Source organism: Rhinatrema bivittatum, chromosome 4 (assembly GCF_901001135.1).
Source record: "Rhinatrema bivittatum chromosome 4, aRhiBiv1.1, whole genome shotgun sequence".
Taxonomy (NCBI): Eukaryota; Metazoa; Chordata; class Amphibia; order Gymnophiona; family Rhinatrematidae; genus Rhinatrema; species Rhinatrema bivittatum.
This window is the reverse complement of record NC_042618.1, coordinates 266,026,009-266,043,208: the sequence shown is the minus strand read 5'-3', so window position 1 is coordinate 266,043,208 and position 17,200 is coordinate 266,026,009. Positions and strand designations below refer to the sequence as shown.

General features: G+C 49.9%; 1 protein-coding gene across 1 annotated transcript in view; it reads left to right on the top strand.

Moving 5' to 3' along the window:
• PPFIBP1 (PPFIA binding protein 1) overlaps positions 1-17,200 on the top strand; it is a 1,178,807-nt gene that overhangs the window by 630,157 nt on the left and 531,450 nt on the right. Inside the window, exon 12 of the mRNA XM_029597487.1 lies at positions 15,361-15,445. Within this exon, the coding sequence (XP_029453347.1) occupies positions 15,361-15,445 (85 nt within the window). The remainder of the gene's footprint in view (positions 1-15,360; positions 15,446-17,200) is intronic.

Sequence of the window (17,200 nt, the reverse complement as noted above, 5' to 3'; positions counted from 1 at the left end):
GCAGTGATATACAGGGGTTGAAGGTGGGGAAGGCGGTGGACCAAGACGGACTAGGGTTTGAAATTTCAGCTGCTGGCCCCCCTGTCCCAATACTACAATGAGCTGCTTACCCACAAATGGCTTCCTGATGAGGCCAATCGTTCGGTTATTGTGGTTTTGTCCAAAAAGGATAAGGACCCTTTGGAGGTTGGCTCATAGAGGCCTATCTCCCTGATTAATGTAGATGTAAAGCTCTTCACGAGCATCCTTTCCAAATGATTGAATGGGTGTTTAACTGCTATAATTGATTCTGACCAGACAGGATTTATTAAGGGGGGAGACAGGGTGTCTGGAATGTGAGAAGCCTCATAGCAGCTCTCAGCTATCATCCGACAAAAGAGGCTTTGATACTGAGTTCTGATGCCGAGAAAGCCTTTGACTCAATATTGTGGGAATATCTGTTTTGGGCATTGCGGCAGTATGGACTTTCGGACCCATTCATGACTTGGCTCGAGGCCCTATATTGTAATCCTAGTGCATGTAGTCTGCTGAATAGCGCCCTCATGGATCCTTTCACATTACAATGTGGGGTACGGCAGGGATGTCCGCTGTCCCCACTTTTATTTGTGCTTGCAGTGGAACCTTTAGCTAATCGACTGAGAGGAGAAAAGGAATTTTGGGGGCTTAGTTGGCAGCCACCCTTTGAAAATAGCACTTTTCGCTGATATTATACTATTTGTAGGACGCCCACACCATAGCATTCCGGTGATTATAAATATTTTTGAGCAATTTCACAGTATTGCTGGGCTGAAGATTAATTTTTCTAAATCTGAGGCCCAGGCACTAGACCCAGCACTACCACAGTCATGGGGTGACTTTTTCCCATTTATATGGGCTCCTGGTAAGTTGAGGTACTTGGGGGGTCTGGATCCCCAGGCATTTGGATCCAATGTATGATTTGAATCTTTCTGTAATTATCACTAAGATACAGGCACAGTTATTGGCATGGGTCTCCCTCCAACTCTCTGTTTGGCAGGTGTGCTCTGTTGAAAATGGTAATTTTTCCAAAAATTCTTTGTGCTCCACATGCTCCCTTGCTGGCTTCTCTGTACGGGATTTAAAGGTTTGCGTTCCAGTATATTGAAAAATATTTGTGGAAGGGTAAGGCTGTTTGTATTAAATATACTACTCTTGAAAACCCCAGGCAGGGGGACAGGTATGGGATGCCGGATTTTCGGCTTTATAATTTCGCCTGTCAACTGAGATTTGTGGGAGAGTGGCTGACAGACAATTATTGTTACTGTGAACAAGGGCTAGTGAGCAGGATGACTGTGCCCTGGTTGCCGCTCTGTCTGTTGCAGCTGCAGCCTTCCCAACTCCACACCTTGGACTTCCCTCGGTGACTCTTGAACCCCTGTATTCGTGCCTGGAGATGGATGTGTGCGCTTTATGGGATGACGGCCTCCACTTCCTTGCTGATGCCACTGGTGGACTTTGTACCGGGCCAGGACTCTGGAGGTGTTTTTCAGCAGTGGGCTAGCAGTGGGGTGGATTTTGCCTTTCACCTATATGAATCAGTCTCATGGGCACTTGGACTTTCAAATACTGAGTAATGATTACCATTTATCCCCACGCCATTTTTTCACTTATCTACAGGTCCGACACTATTTGCAATGTCTTGCGTGGCCATTGGAGGGAATGGCTACTGAAACTGTTTTTGCAAATGAAATGTTTGATGCAGCATGCCTTCATATAATACCATTGCTGGCTGGAAGTCTGTGGGCCAGGCTCGCAGAACACGCGACTTCCTACAGCTGTTGGCTGGTCGGTGGTCCACGATCTTGACCCGTGATATTACAGTGGACTACATGGTGAATTGCTTCAAATCTCTCTATGCTCAAAATCCAGACGTGGGACTTCGCGAGCTGCAGTTTCGACTTCTTCATTTGTCCTACTGTTCGTCTGTTCCGGATGGGCCTTACTGATTCCCTGTTGTGTATTAAATGCGGCCAGGAGGAGGGCACTTTATTAAATCGTATTTTGCATTGTTCAAAGCTCACACAGTTCTGGGTGACGATGATGGATACTATTACTCGTTGCACAGGTATGGCTACTCAAATAGCCGGTAAAGCCCTGTTGACTCACCCTTTTCTTGCACCGGTACCGGACACTTCCTCCAAGGTAAAATTTGGGAGAGTTGCCACCCTGTTGGCATGCCACACGATTCTGTCAGTGTGGGTAGAACCTGCAGCTTCTCCCACCATAGCGGCATGGCACAAGCGGATGGCTATTTCCATGCTTATGGAACAGATGGACTATCTTGTTGGTAACCGCAAAAGGGATAAGCAACATCTGGCCACAGCAGCCCTCGAGGCAGCACAAGCAGGCACCCAGCACCCATGGGGACTAAAGGAGCAAGAAGAGGGGCAGAGAGTGCCTTGAAGAACACCGGAGCGGCTCTATCTCCCCGGCCGGGAGCCCCCCGCCTCCCAGGGACATCATCCAGTAGAGCGCGCATCATCAAGGAGATGCGCGCTCCCCAGGCGTCGCACGCCAAAGGTGCACGCCCCTTTGTGCACCCCATCATGCAAACCCCAAACCCAGAAAATCTACTGCTACACTCCACAAGAAATGGCAAAAGCTCACCCCCTGACTTCATCCACCTCAAGTCCCAAGAAAAAGATCAAAGTACAGATAACCAACAAAAGGAAACAAGAAAGGATCAAAGCACGGAAATCCCACAGAAGGAAACAAGAAAAAAAACAAAGAAACATTGTAAATACCAACAATCAAACATCACTCACATTAACACTAAGACCTACAGCAGTTACATAGCACTATCATTCCTTCTATTCAACGCGCAATCTATAGTAAAGAAAATACCCGTCATTTCCGACCTACTTGATGATCACAAACCAGATTTTATAGCCATCACGGAAACATGGATAAGAAACACTGACCCAGTATTAATCAACCAAATCAATAACCCCATCTACAGAACGTTTTCAATCCCCCGACCAAAAAAGAAAGGAGGTCTAATGCTAATCTTAAAAAAAAAAAAAAAAAAAAACCCTACAGATGAAACTACTCCCAACCAACACCCACCCACCACTGGAAATTGCACTATTTGACTGACCGCTACTGCAGATCTGTCTGGTATACTGTCCCCCCAATGCACTGGATTGGAACTGCTCACCACTAATAGAATTCTTCTTGTCCAAACTAACTATCAACAAGCCCATCATCATATTAGGAGACTTTGACACAATCCCCCACTCCCCCACATGCAATGCAATAACAGACGCCCTATCAACCCTAGGAGTAAGTCAAATCATCAAAGGCCCAACGCACAAAGGTCACACACTAGACCTGGTCTTCGTCAATACTGACATATGGGCTAATTACCACACAAATATCACTAATATCCCATGGTCAGACCATTCTCTAATCTACGCCAATCTGTTTTCCAACTGTAAACTTACAACAGAAAAAAGCCCACCTAAACCCTTCACCTACTGGCCACCCTTCAACATAGATACACTTCAAGATAATCTACAAACAGAACTAACAAACATAGACCTAAATAATGCAGAAAACGCCACCTCATCCTGGCTCAACATCACTAAAACAATAGCAGACAAGATAAACCCCACGATAAAAAAAACAATAAAAAAACCCAAAAGACCAGAACCAATGGTACAATGACAACATCAGATCAGTCAAAGTCCGAAAAAAGGAAAAAACCTGGAGGAACAACAAAACAACCATGCTACTGAATGCCTACCGATCACACATAGCGTACTAAAAAAAACTTATCCACAACGCAAAAAAAGACTTCTACTCAAAAAAATAAACAAATTCCAACACCACCGAAAAATGCTCTTCAATATCGTACATGGCCTAACCAAATCCTCCAGTGACCAGATATCACCAACCTCCAAGCTTTCAAGCAACGACTTTGCAGACTTCTTTAATGAAAAAATCAAAAACCTCATAAACAACCTTAACAACATAACGCAAGACCCGAAAATACAAATCAATCAAACACCAAGCTGGCCCAACTTTGATTCAGCATCATCACTGGAAATCCAAAATATCATCAAAAAAATGAACCCAGCTAAACACCCTATCGATTGCATACCCATACAGATGATCAAAGCCATCGAACTATCAATAACTAAAACATTAACAGACATCGTGAACCTATCCCTCACAGAAGAAAACAACCCCGATTGCCTAAAATCAGCAATTATCAAACCCATACTGAAAAAGACCAACCTTGATCCAGAAAACCCACTAAACTACCGACCCATATCAAATCTACCATTCATTGCCAAAATTATTGAAAAAATCATCCACTCCCAACTTAGTGACCACCTGGAAAGGAACAACATCCTACTTCCCATGCAATTCGGCTTCAGGAAACAACTAAATACTGAATCACTACTCCTATCATTAAACGACACTGTGCTCAAAGGATTTGACAACGGCCACAGCTACCTTCTAGTCCTACTAGACCTATCAGCAGCCTTCGACATGGTAAACCATTCAATACTGATCGACCTTCTCTCCGAAATCAGTGTAAATGAACAAACCCTACAATGGTTCTCATCCTATCTATTACAAAGGATCTACCAAGTGTCAATCAACGACACCCTCTCAAAGAAAATAAACCTTGTCACGAGTTCCCCAAGGCTCCGCACTATCGGCGACACTCTTCAACATTTATCTTCTCCCGATATGCCACTTCCTCTCAAACCTTAAACTGACTCACTTCATATACACTGATGACATCCAAATACTTATCCCAATACACAACTCTCTGGAAGACACCTACAAAAAACAGCCAACTACCTCACCAAACTAAAGTAACTACTAACCAACATGAGACTTATCCTAAACATTGATAAGACAGAAATAATCATGCTAGATAGAAAAAACAACCCTACGCTCACACTACCACTCAACATAATGAATCAAAAGACAGCAATCTCCCCCGACACCCATGCCCACAACCTAGGAGTCATAATTGACAAGGAACTATCCTTCAAGAACCACATCTCTGCAAAAATCAAAGACGGATATCACAAACTCCTAACACAACGACACCTAAAACCTTTCCTTTCCCACAACAACTTCAGAACAGTCCTCTAACTACTCATCTTCTCCAACCTGGATTACTGCAACTCCTTGCTATTCAACCTACCTCTCACTATCATCCGACCTCTCCAAATCCTTCAAAATACAGCTGCCAGAATACTCACAGGAATGAAAAAATACGATCACATTACTCCAACTCTCATCTCACTACATTGGCTCCCAATAAAATACAGGATAGTCTACAAAATACTATCCATAATACACAAAATAATATATGAAAAACAAACAAATTGGCTAAGTGCATCCATAAAACTCCACTCACCAAACCGAAACCTCCGTTCAGCTAACAAAGGTCTATTAAAAATTCCACCTGCTCGTCACAAACTTACCTCAACTCGGAAGAGATCCATATCCCTAGGAAGCCCCGAACTATTGAACTCCATCCCAACCGAACTGAGAACACAACAACATTTAAAAACCTTCAAAAAAGAATTTAAAACTTAGATGTTCACCAAAGCCTACCAAAACTCCCTACGACTCCATGATACATCTTCCCTCCCTACCGGCCCACATAAACATACAGAACCAAACCAAAGCACGTAACTGAACCTGCACAATTTAACAGCTAAACTATGTTTATAACAACTGAGATAATTATGTTAACAAGCCTATGATTCTTTGAGCACTCTGTTAAACATCGAAACTTTGTAAACCATTGTGATGGCGAAATCGAACGACGGTATATAAAACTCTATAAATAAATACAATTAAATAAATAAATATGTGGGTTGTTGGCAGGCATTGTTTGCACTTTTACCCAAGGAAACACAAACTGCTTTGTTGGAAATAGGCTATAATGTGTCATGACTAAATTCCCTGGTCTCGGGGGGGAGGGGGGGCGTATGGATGTTGCGGATGTGGTGGTTGGATGGAGGTATTTCTGGGGAATTAGAATGAAGCTGTTGGATGTCAAGGATTGGTGGAATGTATGGATGTCTATTGCATGCAGTACTGAAGGGGAACATAGGAGATAAAAGAAACTAAGGGCAGCGAGCATTGCATTTGTAGCTGTTATGCTGTCTATCAATTCTTGGTATTATGGGGTAGATTTTATAATTTTGCACGAGCGTGTACTTTTGTTCGCGCACCAGGCGCGAACAAAAGTACACTGGATTTTATAAGATACGCGCGTAGCTGCGCGTATCTTATAAAATCCGGGGTCGGCGCGCGCAAGGGGGTGCACATTTGTGCAACCTGCGCGCGCCGAGCCCAGCGCGCGCTGCCTGTTCCCTCCGAGGCCGCTCCGATTTCGGAGCGGCCTCGGAGGGAACTTTCCTTCGCCCTTCCCCTCCCTTCCCCTACCTAACCCCCCCCCCCCCCCCGGCCCTATCTAAAACCCCTCCTTACCTTTGTTGGCAGATTTACGCCTGCTGAAAGCAGATGTAAAGCTGCGTGCGTCAGCGGGCTGCTGGCGCGCCATCACCCGACCCCAGGGGCTGGTCCGGAGGCCTCGACCACGGCCCCGGGCCGGTGCCACGCCCCCGGGCCCGCCCCCGAAACGCTGCGTCATGCCCCCGAAATGCCGCGTCATTTTTGGAATGCCCCCGACATGCTCCTTTTATGAAACCCCGGGACTTACCCGTGTCCCGGGGCTCTGCGCGTGCCGGCAGCCTATGCAAAATAGGTGCGCCGGCGTGTGAGGGCCCTGCGCGCGTAAATCCAGCCGGATTTACGCACGCAGGGCATTTAAAATCTGGCCGTATGTGTATACATTGTTGTTGCAATATTATGCCATGTTGGCAGTGGTTGTACAATACTGTTCTTTTCAAAGATGGCTGCATAATCTTGCTGCAATAATAAAAATAATTTTGAAAAAACAAAACATAAAAGCATTAAAAAAAAATAAAAAAAATATATATATACATACATAGAAACATAGAAGATGATGGCAGAAAAGGACAAAACGGTCCATCCAGTGTGCCCAGCAAGCTTATTTTAGCATCTGCTGCACCATACAAATCACCCCCTTACTTACTTTCCCAAACCATCAAAGTCATAGCCCTTGTTGGTTGCTGTCTGAGTCCAATTCCCTGTAACCTCTTGCTGTTGAAACAGAGTGCAATGTTGGAGTTGCATTCAAAGTATCAGGCATGTTGGTTAAGGGTAGTAACCGCCACACCAGCAAGCTACAGACAAAACAATTTATATCCAGAAATTCAAAATTGGAATAGGAGAAACAAACCAAGCAAACTTGAAACCCCCGCTAGGGCTCCCCTTGCAGTTCTTTGGCTTTTCTAATATTTTTAACATAATTTGGTCTACCTTTTATGCGCTGGCACTCCTACCATTTGCTGCTTTCTGAATTTGGATAGCTTGCTGCTGTTTTTCATTTTGATCTTTTAAATATGTTTTATTGTTCCTTTTTATTTTATTTTATTTATTTATTTATTTACATCGTTTTACTATACCGACATTCAAGACAAAGATTCTTATCACACCGGTTTACATCAAACAGAACCTTGGAAAAATAACAAGTATAATAGAACATCCTCGAACCAAGTCTGGGAAAAAAGTTACATATAAAATTATAAATAACATGAGTATAGAATAAATAAATCCAAAATAAGTAAAGGGAATAAAATGATGTATAACTAGGGGTGATCAAGAATAAAAGGAGGTGAACCGGGCTTGTCCCGGGGTCGCCGAGAGTAACATGGGGTCGGGCAAGGCAGCCGGAAGAGAAGGGGGGGGGGGGGGGGCGAGTAGGAGAGTGGGGGACGGGGGACCAATGGCAGCGTGGCAATTTGAAAAGCCGCGCTGCCATTGGACACGGGGGTTAGGAAGGGAGGAGGGCGAGCGGTTAGTGAGGTATTCGGCAGCAAGGAAAGCGGAGGTGATTTTGCTTCCCTTTGCTTGCTGGTGCCGAATCCTCCGGGCAGGCTCTGAGGTCCCATTGCTGTGCGTGGCTTGGGTCTTTTCCGAAATGCGGCGCGCAAAATCAAGGATAGCGGGCAGGCCTCCGGCGGGACCGCGAGCCTGCCCGCCGGCGAGGTCCCGATCGGCCCGAGTTCCGGCTGCGATGGAGGATTCCGGCCCCACGGACGTGAGTACGGGGGATCTGGGTTCTTCATGTCACCCCCTATCGGTCCCTGTTCTCTCCATTGCTTCCCTCATACTGTATCTTTCTGACTCGGGTGAGAGTGGGCCTGAGGCCGATGCCGGGCCTTGCCCTAGCTCTCCTCCTCGCGCCCCTTTGTGCGCGTCTCCACCCCCCCCTCCCCCCCCGTCCTGGCCGGGACTGCCCATACCTTTACCTTTTTGGGCCGCCCCCTGCGCGACGTGTCGAGCCCGGTCGCCGGGCTCGCTGCTCTTCTACCGGCTCCTGCTGCTTCTGCCTCAGCTGCCTCTGCCTCAGCTGATGCCGCACGGCCCCGGGACACACGTGCTACTCCCACCCCTTGTGCACCGCGGCCCCCTAGGCTCCCGGAGAATACCGCCACGCGCGGCCGCTGCTCAACCCGCCCCACCGCGGCCCGTGGCCGGCTCACTCCCAGCCCCCCCCCCCCCGGATATCCTCGTGGCGCCGTATGGCGCCCAACCCCGGGGTTTTCACCAGCAGGAAACGGGGTGGGCTGGTGCCTGCCAAAGCCAGGCCGGGACGGGCCCGCGATGGTCCGGATGTATTACAGTCCCCCTTTCCCGGGTACCCCCCGCAGCCCCACGTCCCCCACTGCGTCCTGCAGCCCTTAGTTCCTCCCATGAGGCTGCTGTTGTGCCCGCCTTCCTGGAGTGTATGGCCAAGGCCGGGTATGGGTTCGTCCCGGTGGCCGAGGCTCCGCAATGGGACAGCCAGGGTTTTGGGACATGGCATGCCGGCCCGGCCCCCCCCCCCCCCCCTTTGGGTGGGCTACTGTTTCCTCACAGCGCGGAGGCAGGTGGTACCCTGCTGGTGGGTACGCGACAGGCCGGCACGGAGGATGGTGGTAGGCCATTCGATGGCCCTGGCCCAAATAGGCGAGCTGGGCTCCGTGCTGATGACGGAAGGATTGCAGTGCCCCCGGATGAGGAGCGCCCGGGTCCGTCCCGCCAGGAGGTCTGGCGTGACCACGCGGCGGCAGGCTTCCCGGTCCCCGATGGCGGCGTTTGGCCAGCACCCGGAGGAGATCCATTTGCCTGTGTGAGCGGAGCGACCCCCGGCGCGAGGAGCGGTGACGTTGCCAGGGACGAGGCGGCTGCAGGTAAGTCCGTTAAAGTAACTGGGGGCTTCGGGGTTAAGGTTCGGGGCAAGAGGTCCCGGGCGGCATCCCGTTCCCCATCTTCCTCCTCGGCTACCAGCTCCAGCGAGGGCACAGCGCGTACGAGGTTAGCCGTCGACGAGGGTCCGAAATGCGATGTGGGCCATCCAGCCTTGGCATCCTTGACCGAATTATGGGAAGAGGTGCCTCGGCGGTTGGTAAAACGTATACGGAAACGGAAATTTGTCAATATTTTCAAGTTGCTGGAGGGCCGCCGGGGAGGGAAGAAGGGCTCCAAGAAAGCCAAGAAACGAACTAGAAGGCGCGGTACCGGGCCTCGGATTGCCAAAAACATTGTTAATTGGGTACGCGGTTTCTTGCGGCTGGCCAGCGTGGTGAGTCACTTTGACGCTTCCCAGCATGGCTCCTTACTATCCTATGCGGATAGTATACTTGGTGCCTTTAAAGACTACGATGGTTGGGCATGGCTCAACTATGATGAGAAGTTTCGTGACAAAATGGCGGGGAATAGGTTCATGTCCTGGGGGTCCCAGGACATTCACTTACGGCTCACGCAAATGACTAATAAAGGGGTGCTGTCCAACAGGGGTGGCCTGCGAGCGGGGGGCGTGGGCGCTCTGGCGCACACGGATTCCGCCGGTGTCGCTGCGGTGCAGTCCTTTCGGACCGGCTCCGGGCGTAAAAGTGAGCCTGGGGTTAATAGTACGGGGGGGCGGGACCGACATTTGCTGGAGGTTCAATAAGCTTACGTGTCTTTTCCCCGAATGCAAATTCCGGCATGCGTGCGCCACGTGTGGCGGATCTCATTCCGCCCTTCGATGCCCCCAGGGACAGAGCGCTGGGGCCGGTAAAAGCGCCAAATGATTGGTCCGTTCATTGCAAAGCCGATTCTCCGATAATCCTGGCGGAGCTGGTTGCGTCCTTACAGCATTACCCGGATCGAAGGGCGGCTCGGCTTTTATCCGATGGATTTCGTTATGGTTTTCTCATTCCTTATGTTGGTCCGGGTTATGGGGGGAGGGCGAGGAATTCCCGATCGGCTTCCCGGTTGGCTCCTGTGGCTAGGGCCAAGTTGGCGGACAAACTCGCTTTGGGTAGAATAGCCGGCCCTTTTTTGCGTAAGCCATTCGAGGCGATGCATCTGTCGCCGCTGGCGGTTATACCCAAGAAGGTACCGGGTAAATTCCGCCTCATTCTTAATCTGTCTTCCCCGGACGGTTCTTCCGTGAATGATTTTATCCCTCCGGAGGCCTGTGCCGTTACCTATGCCTCCTTTGATGATGCTGTCGCCTTGGTCCGCGCGGCGAGTCCGGGGGCTCTTTTAGCGAAAGCGGACATCGAATCCGCTTTTCGCTTGCTCCCCATTCACCCGCGCAGTTTTCCGCTGCTCGGCTTTTACTTTGACGGTCACTACTTTGTAGATCGGTGCCTGCCCATGGGTTGCGTGGTCTCCTGTGCGTTGTTCGAGGCTTTCAGTACGTTTGTTCATTGGGCGACGAACACGCATAACGCTTGCGCGGCTTCCGTCCATTATTTAGATGACTTTCTGTTTGTAGGCCCGAGGGACGACAATACGTGTCGCCGCCAATTGGATGGTTTCCTTTGCACAGCCGAGCGTCTAGGTGTCCCGATAGCTCATGACAAAACGGAAGGTCCGGTAACCAAGTTGACCTTTCTTGGTATAGAGTTGGATTCCGTGGCCATGTCTTGCCGGTTGCCGGTTGAAAAGCTTGTGCAGCTTCAGGGGTTGATTGTGATCGTCAAAGGGGCAGCCAAGGTTACGTTAACCCAGCTGCAAGCCTTAATCGGCTCCCTTAATTTTGCGTGCAGGGTCATACCGATAGGTCGTGCTTTTATTCGCCGCCTCTCTGCACGGACGGCGGGGGTCCGGGCTGGTCATCATTTTATACGAGTTACCAAAGCGGTGCGGGACGAGTTGACTATTTGGGATGAATTTCTCGCATCCTTCAATGGGGTTTGCATTATGCAAGCTCCGGAGGTGTCTAATGTGGACCTGTCACTGTATTCGGACGCGGCGGGGGCGTCCGGTCTGGGTCTGTATTTCCGGGGCAAATGGTACGCGGAGCGTTGGCCGGCGAGTTGGGTCGAGGCCGGCACGGTCAAGAATATTACCTTTCTGGAACTCTTCCCCATCCTGGTGGCGTTGACGCTGTGGTGAGAGGATTTAGCTAACAAACGTGTGGTGTGGTGGTGTGATAATTTGGGAGTCGTTCAGGTGGTCAACAAGCTGGCGGCGAAGTGCCCGAAGGTTTCAGCTTTAGTGCGGGAATTGGTGATGTTATGCCTCAGATGGAATGTTACCGTTAAAGCGCGCCATGTTCCTGGCACCTTGAACATCATTGCTGACGCGCTCTCTCGTTTTAAGTGGGACGTCTTCCGAGCAGCGGCTCCGCACACCTGCCGAACTGGGGACCGGGTGCCGGTCTGCCTTTGGAAGCTTGGCACTCCGTGACGTGGGACCTGATCCAGCGCTCTGTGGCTCCAGCTACGTGGAAGGCCTACCTCTCCGGCAGACGATATGTGGCCCGTTTTTTGTTATCTTCCGGGTGGAAAGGGGGGGACGTGCGGGAGGGCGATGTCGTTCGGTTCATCCTGTGGGCTAAACGGGCGGGGTTTTCTGTAGCCTCGGTTCGGAGCCAGCTAGCTGGTTTTGCCTTCTTCCACAAACTGGCCGGGTTCGGTAGCCCGTTGCGTAGTTTTTTGGTGCAGAAGCTATTGGCCGGCTGGGGTCGGGGAGCGGGTCGTCGGCAGGATCGGCGACGGCCCATCCGTTTTCCCGAACTACTCCAGATTGCTGCGGGTTTGCCGAGGATCTGTCGTTCAGCTTTCGAGTTAGCATTGTTCCGGTTGGCTTTCGCGTGGGCTTTCTTTGGGGCGTTCCGTCTTGAGGAGCTAGTGGCGAAGTCAAAAGGGGACGGGGGCGCGGGGGGTCTTTTGGTGGTTGACGTCTGTTTGTATGAGCATAGCGTGACGCTTCGTCTTCGGAGCTCCAAGACGGATCAGAAGGGCGCCGAAGCGTGGATTTCGTTACCGCCCGCCCCACATGCCCTGGTGTGTCCGGTTAGGACAGCGTTGCGGTACATGGCCTCGCGGCCTCAGGCCGGGCGGCATTTTTTAGTGCACGCGGACGGGGCTCCTTTAACGCGGTTTCAGTTCGCGGCGATGCTGCGGAAAGTCGTGACCTTCTTAGGGTGGAACGCGGGACAGTATACTTCACATTCTTTCCGTATCGGTGCTGCCACGGTGGCGGCCGGTCTGGGGTGGGCGCCTGCCCGCATTCAAGCCTTGGGTAGGTGGAAGTCGAACGTGTTCCGGGGATACGTGCGGAGGTGACGGGGGGGGGGGGGGGGGTGGCCGGGGACAGGGGTCGGCGGGCATGAGCGGTAATGGATGTCTTTTATCTTTCAGACCTGATCGGGCTCGTGTCGCCCAGAGACTGTGCTTGGATCGTGGGCCACTCTTTTGTTCATCGGGCTCACCGTCGCGCTCGGAAGCGACCCTACGGGGAGAATCTGAACGTGGCTGCACTGGACGGCGTCGTGCGCTGGCTGGGAAAGGGGGGCATGAAATGGGATGGATTATGAAACTTCTTGCAAGGCAAAGTAGAGGCATTCGGCCTACCGAGATTCCTTGTTATTCATTTGGGCTGGAACGACATTGGTCAACTCACATGTCGCGAGTTCATTAAAATTATCCGTAAAGACCTCGCGTTCCTACTGAATCGCTTACCCACCACGAAATTGGGGTGGTCGGACATCATCATTCGCCTGCGACACCGGGAGGAGCCCATGTGGCGCCATGGTGTCAAAAAATTGAATCGCCAAATCGGCAAATGGTTGGTGCGGGAAGGCGGGTTTTGGATCAGACACGACTGGTCGTGGGAGATCTTGGAGGGGTACTTCCTGGGCGATGGGGTTCACCTTTCCGACATTGGACTGGATTTATTCAACAATGCCTTGGAAGAAGCTCTTAAGTTGCAGCTGCAAGTTTGGCCGCAGTGGGGGAACAAGGGCATTTAATTTGCCTTGTTGGTGGCGGAAACCCGAGCCCTATGTGGTTGTGTATTATTTGGAATTGGGAAGGGCACGTTGGGGGGGGGGGGGGGGTAATGCTCGTGCAGTTTGGGGCTGCTGCACGAGAAGGCCTAAAGAGCAAGGGGGGGGCCGATGCTCAGGCCGCAAACTTACCCTCGCCGATGTCGTGGCGGGGTAGGTGAAGGGGGGGGCTCCAAGATGCTTACCATTGGGCCGCGATGGTAAGTGAAGAATGGCATGCGGCAGAGGAGGTGGAGGAGGTGGAGGAGGGGGAGTTTAATTTTGGAACAATGTTAAGTGTGGCTCGGGTTAGGTTCAATAAACTGCGGCCTTATTTGTTATGCCAATCAGTTGTAGTGTTTAATTTGTTTAAGGTAATTGAGTGAAAAGTTGGAGTGCGTGCCTGAACGACTGGTCCCGAGTACTTGTGTTAAAGGAGGCGAACCGGGCTTGTCCCGGGGTCGCCGAGAGTAACACGGGGTCGGGCGGGAGGCAAGGCAGCCGGAAGAGAAGGGGGGGGGGGTGCGAGTAGGAGAGTGGGGGACGGGGGACCAATGGCAGTGTGGCAATTTGAAAAGCCGTGCTGCCATTGGACACGGGGGTTAGGAAGGGAGCAGGGCTAGCAGGGAGCGGTTAGTGAGGTATTCGGCAGCAAGGAAAGCGGAGGTGATTTTGCTTCCCTCCCTCCCGCCCTTCAGTCGTTCGGCGCTCTGTTTGTGTACTGTTAATGGACTGTCGCAGTAGGCGGAAACCCGAGCCCTATGTGGTTGTGTATTATTTGGAATTGGGAAGGGCACGTTGGAGGGGGGTTGTAATGCTCGTGCAGTTTGGGGCTGCTGCACGAGAAGGCCTAAAGAGCAAGGGGGGGGCCGATGCTCAGGCCGCAAACTTACCCTCGCCGATGACATGGCGGGGTAGGTGAAGGGGGGGGGGGGGCTCCAAGATGCTTACCATTGGGCCGCGATGGTAAGTGAAGAATGGCATGCGGCAGAGGAGGTGGAGGAGGGGGAGTTTAATTTTGGAACAATGTTAAGTGTGGCTCGGGTTAGGTTCAATAAACTGCGGCCTTATTTGTTATGCCAATCAGTTGTAGTGTTTAATTTGTTTAAGGTAATTGAGTGAAAAGTTGGAGTGCGTGCCTGAACGACTGGTTCCGAGAACTTGTGTTACTGCGTTGATCTTGCAGAAGTTATAGATAACTTCGGGGGAAAGAACTATGCGAGGTGGGGGGATAATATCACTAAGGGTAAGGGGGAGGAAAAGACGTTAAGCGTTAATACAGCAAGTTTAAAAGTTAATACAGCAAGTTTAAAACTTTTAATTCATTACATTGGTTTGTTTTCTGCTGTTCTTTTAGAATTATGTTTAGTTTTAATCTGTATCATATTACTTAATTTGATTTACTTTTTTAGATTGACGTTGTTAGTATGCAAGTTTTTTTTTATTGTACATCGCATTGATTTACTTATATAAGATTAGCAATTAATCAACTAATAAATTAAACTTAATGGGCACACCAACAACTGTAATAGGGAAAGACAAATTTACACTGAATCAGAAACATTTATAGCTGAATGGTAAACCAGATTTTCAAAAGCTTCCAAAAACCCAAGGTACTTCCTACAAAAACCTAAATTCCCTAAGTGCTGAATTCTACAATAAGGTCAAAGCAAGAAGAGGCCCATTTTATGGTTTCTTCATAATTAATGTGAATAACAACTTACAGAAACTTTACTGTCTTAAGGAACATTTTGTTTATAAGTGAGTGGGGTTTAGTTATGTGGAATTACGGTATTTGGGATTTTTATTTTTGTTACTAATCTGCAAGTAACCTATATATAAATATTGAAGTGATTATCTTTTTTCACTAAAGATATGGAAGAATTTTAATGCTGTTCATTAATATTTTCTTTTCATTGTGCTTGTTTTGAATGCTAAACAAAAATTATTTTTTTTCTTTAATTTTAAAGGATCAGAAAATAGAAGAACTTCGACAGTCTCTAAACAGATACAAGAAAGTGCAGGACATGGTTCTATTGGCTCAGGGTAAAAAAGGTAATAGTTTTTCATACCTTGTTACCTGGTTTTAAGTAGCTCTTTGCACTGCTATAGAGAATATATCTATTCTTCGAGGACAAGCAGGATGGTAGCCCTCACACATGAGTGACATCAGATGGAGCCCCGATGTGGGCAAATTTGTCAAAGTTTCTAGAACTTTAACTAGGCATACCGAGCATGCCTTATACCATGCGTCCACGCCAGGTCCCTCGCCAGTCTCTCTTTTTTCTGTGGAGCTGTAAGCATCATGGTGTGAGTGAGCAAACTTTGGCTTTTTTTGGCCTTGTGGAAAACTTCATTTTTCTTGCGTTTTCCAGTTTTTTTTCTCGTCATTCCATTGCTGGATCCCTCTTGATGCCTTCCCATAGTATCTCCTGGACAGGGTTTTTGGTGATTCGAGTAAGTTTCCTTTCACGGTCTTTTCCCCTGTGGGTACAGTCATCTGTACCCACCGGCCATCGATACCCTTCTGCCATCCCATTAATGCCCTTTTGTTTCATATGTCATGGCCACGAACGATTTCGGTGATGCCCCCAGTTCCTAAGCAGCATGTCCATTACGGATCCGCATGAGACACATGTCCTCTGCCTAGGGGCATCACATGACATCCGGGGTTGCTTCTTATGTGCCCAGATGATCCCGAAGGGACATTGACTTTGACTCGACAAGATGGAGCAACTCTTTGGATCGAAGGAGTCCAAGCCATCAGCATCGAAGGATCAAGGAGCCGCACTGATGGACACCGAGCCATTGACATGGGCGGGACAGTTGGTTCCATCGATGTCACCGGCGGACAGGTGCACTGGAGACTGACCATTGTCTATCACCTCCAGTCAGAGGACATCGGGTTCCTCGTCATTGGCCTCAGCATCAGGGAAGGACCGGGCTGAGCATCGAGGAAAGTCAAAGAACATCAACACCGGTCTCCGTCAATGCATGATGCCAGGCATGAGGATGCACCGGCTTTTGCCACAATGCCCTCGAAGTGACCTATCAGCGAGGAGTGCCAAACCTCCATCAATGCTTGGGGTCCATGATGGTCTCCACTAGTCCTGATGCCAGTCATCCATCCACGTCGAGAGTCCGGGGAACATCTGGCTTCAACTCCTTCCTCCCAGCTGGTCTTGGCATCGGCAGCATTTGAGGAGGAGCTGGAATGTTGAGTCCAGCTAGTGGTGGACCAGGCACTACAGGGTTTCGGTCCTGTGGCATGACAGCACCAGACCCGGTGCCACCCGTCCTTGTACTGCTTCTGGAGAAGCTCATCGTGCTCATCGGCGTGTTACTGATCCAGTTGGTGTTGGTTCCTGGGACAACTTTGATGCCTGCGGGGCACCGAGGGTTCTCCCTACTGATATGGTGGTTGTCGCCGGTTCCTCCGAGGAAGAGGAAGCTCAACAAAGGCTGGCGGAGACTCTGAGGCCTGCTGCCCCCTCTCCCCCCATCAAGTTTTATTGGTGCCTGAACTTCTGGAGCACCTAGGGACTCATCCCCTCTCATCTTCAAGTGAGGATGAGGGAACCCTTTGACCCCCGGGGAGGGATGATGTTTTGGAGTCCTCTGAGGGCCAGAGGAGCAAAGGAAGTCTTTGCCTGAGGACGTGACCTTTGCAGGGTTTGTGAGGGTGATGGAGGAAGCCATCCCATTTCTGTTATTGACGGAGGAGGATTCCAGGCACAAAATGCTTGAGATCCTCCAGTTAGTGAAGCCGCCTAAGGATAACGCAGAGCTTCCAGTACATGAGATCCTTAA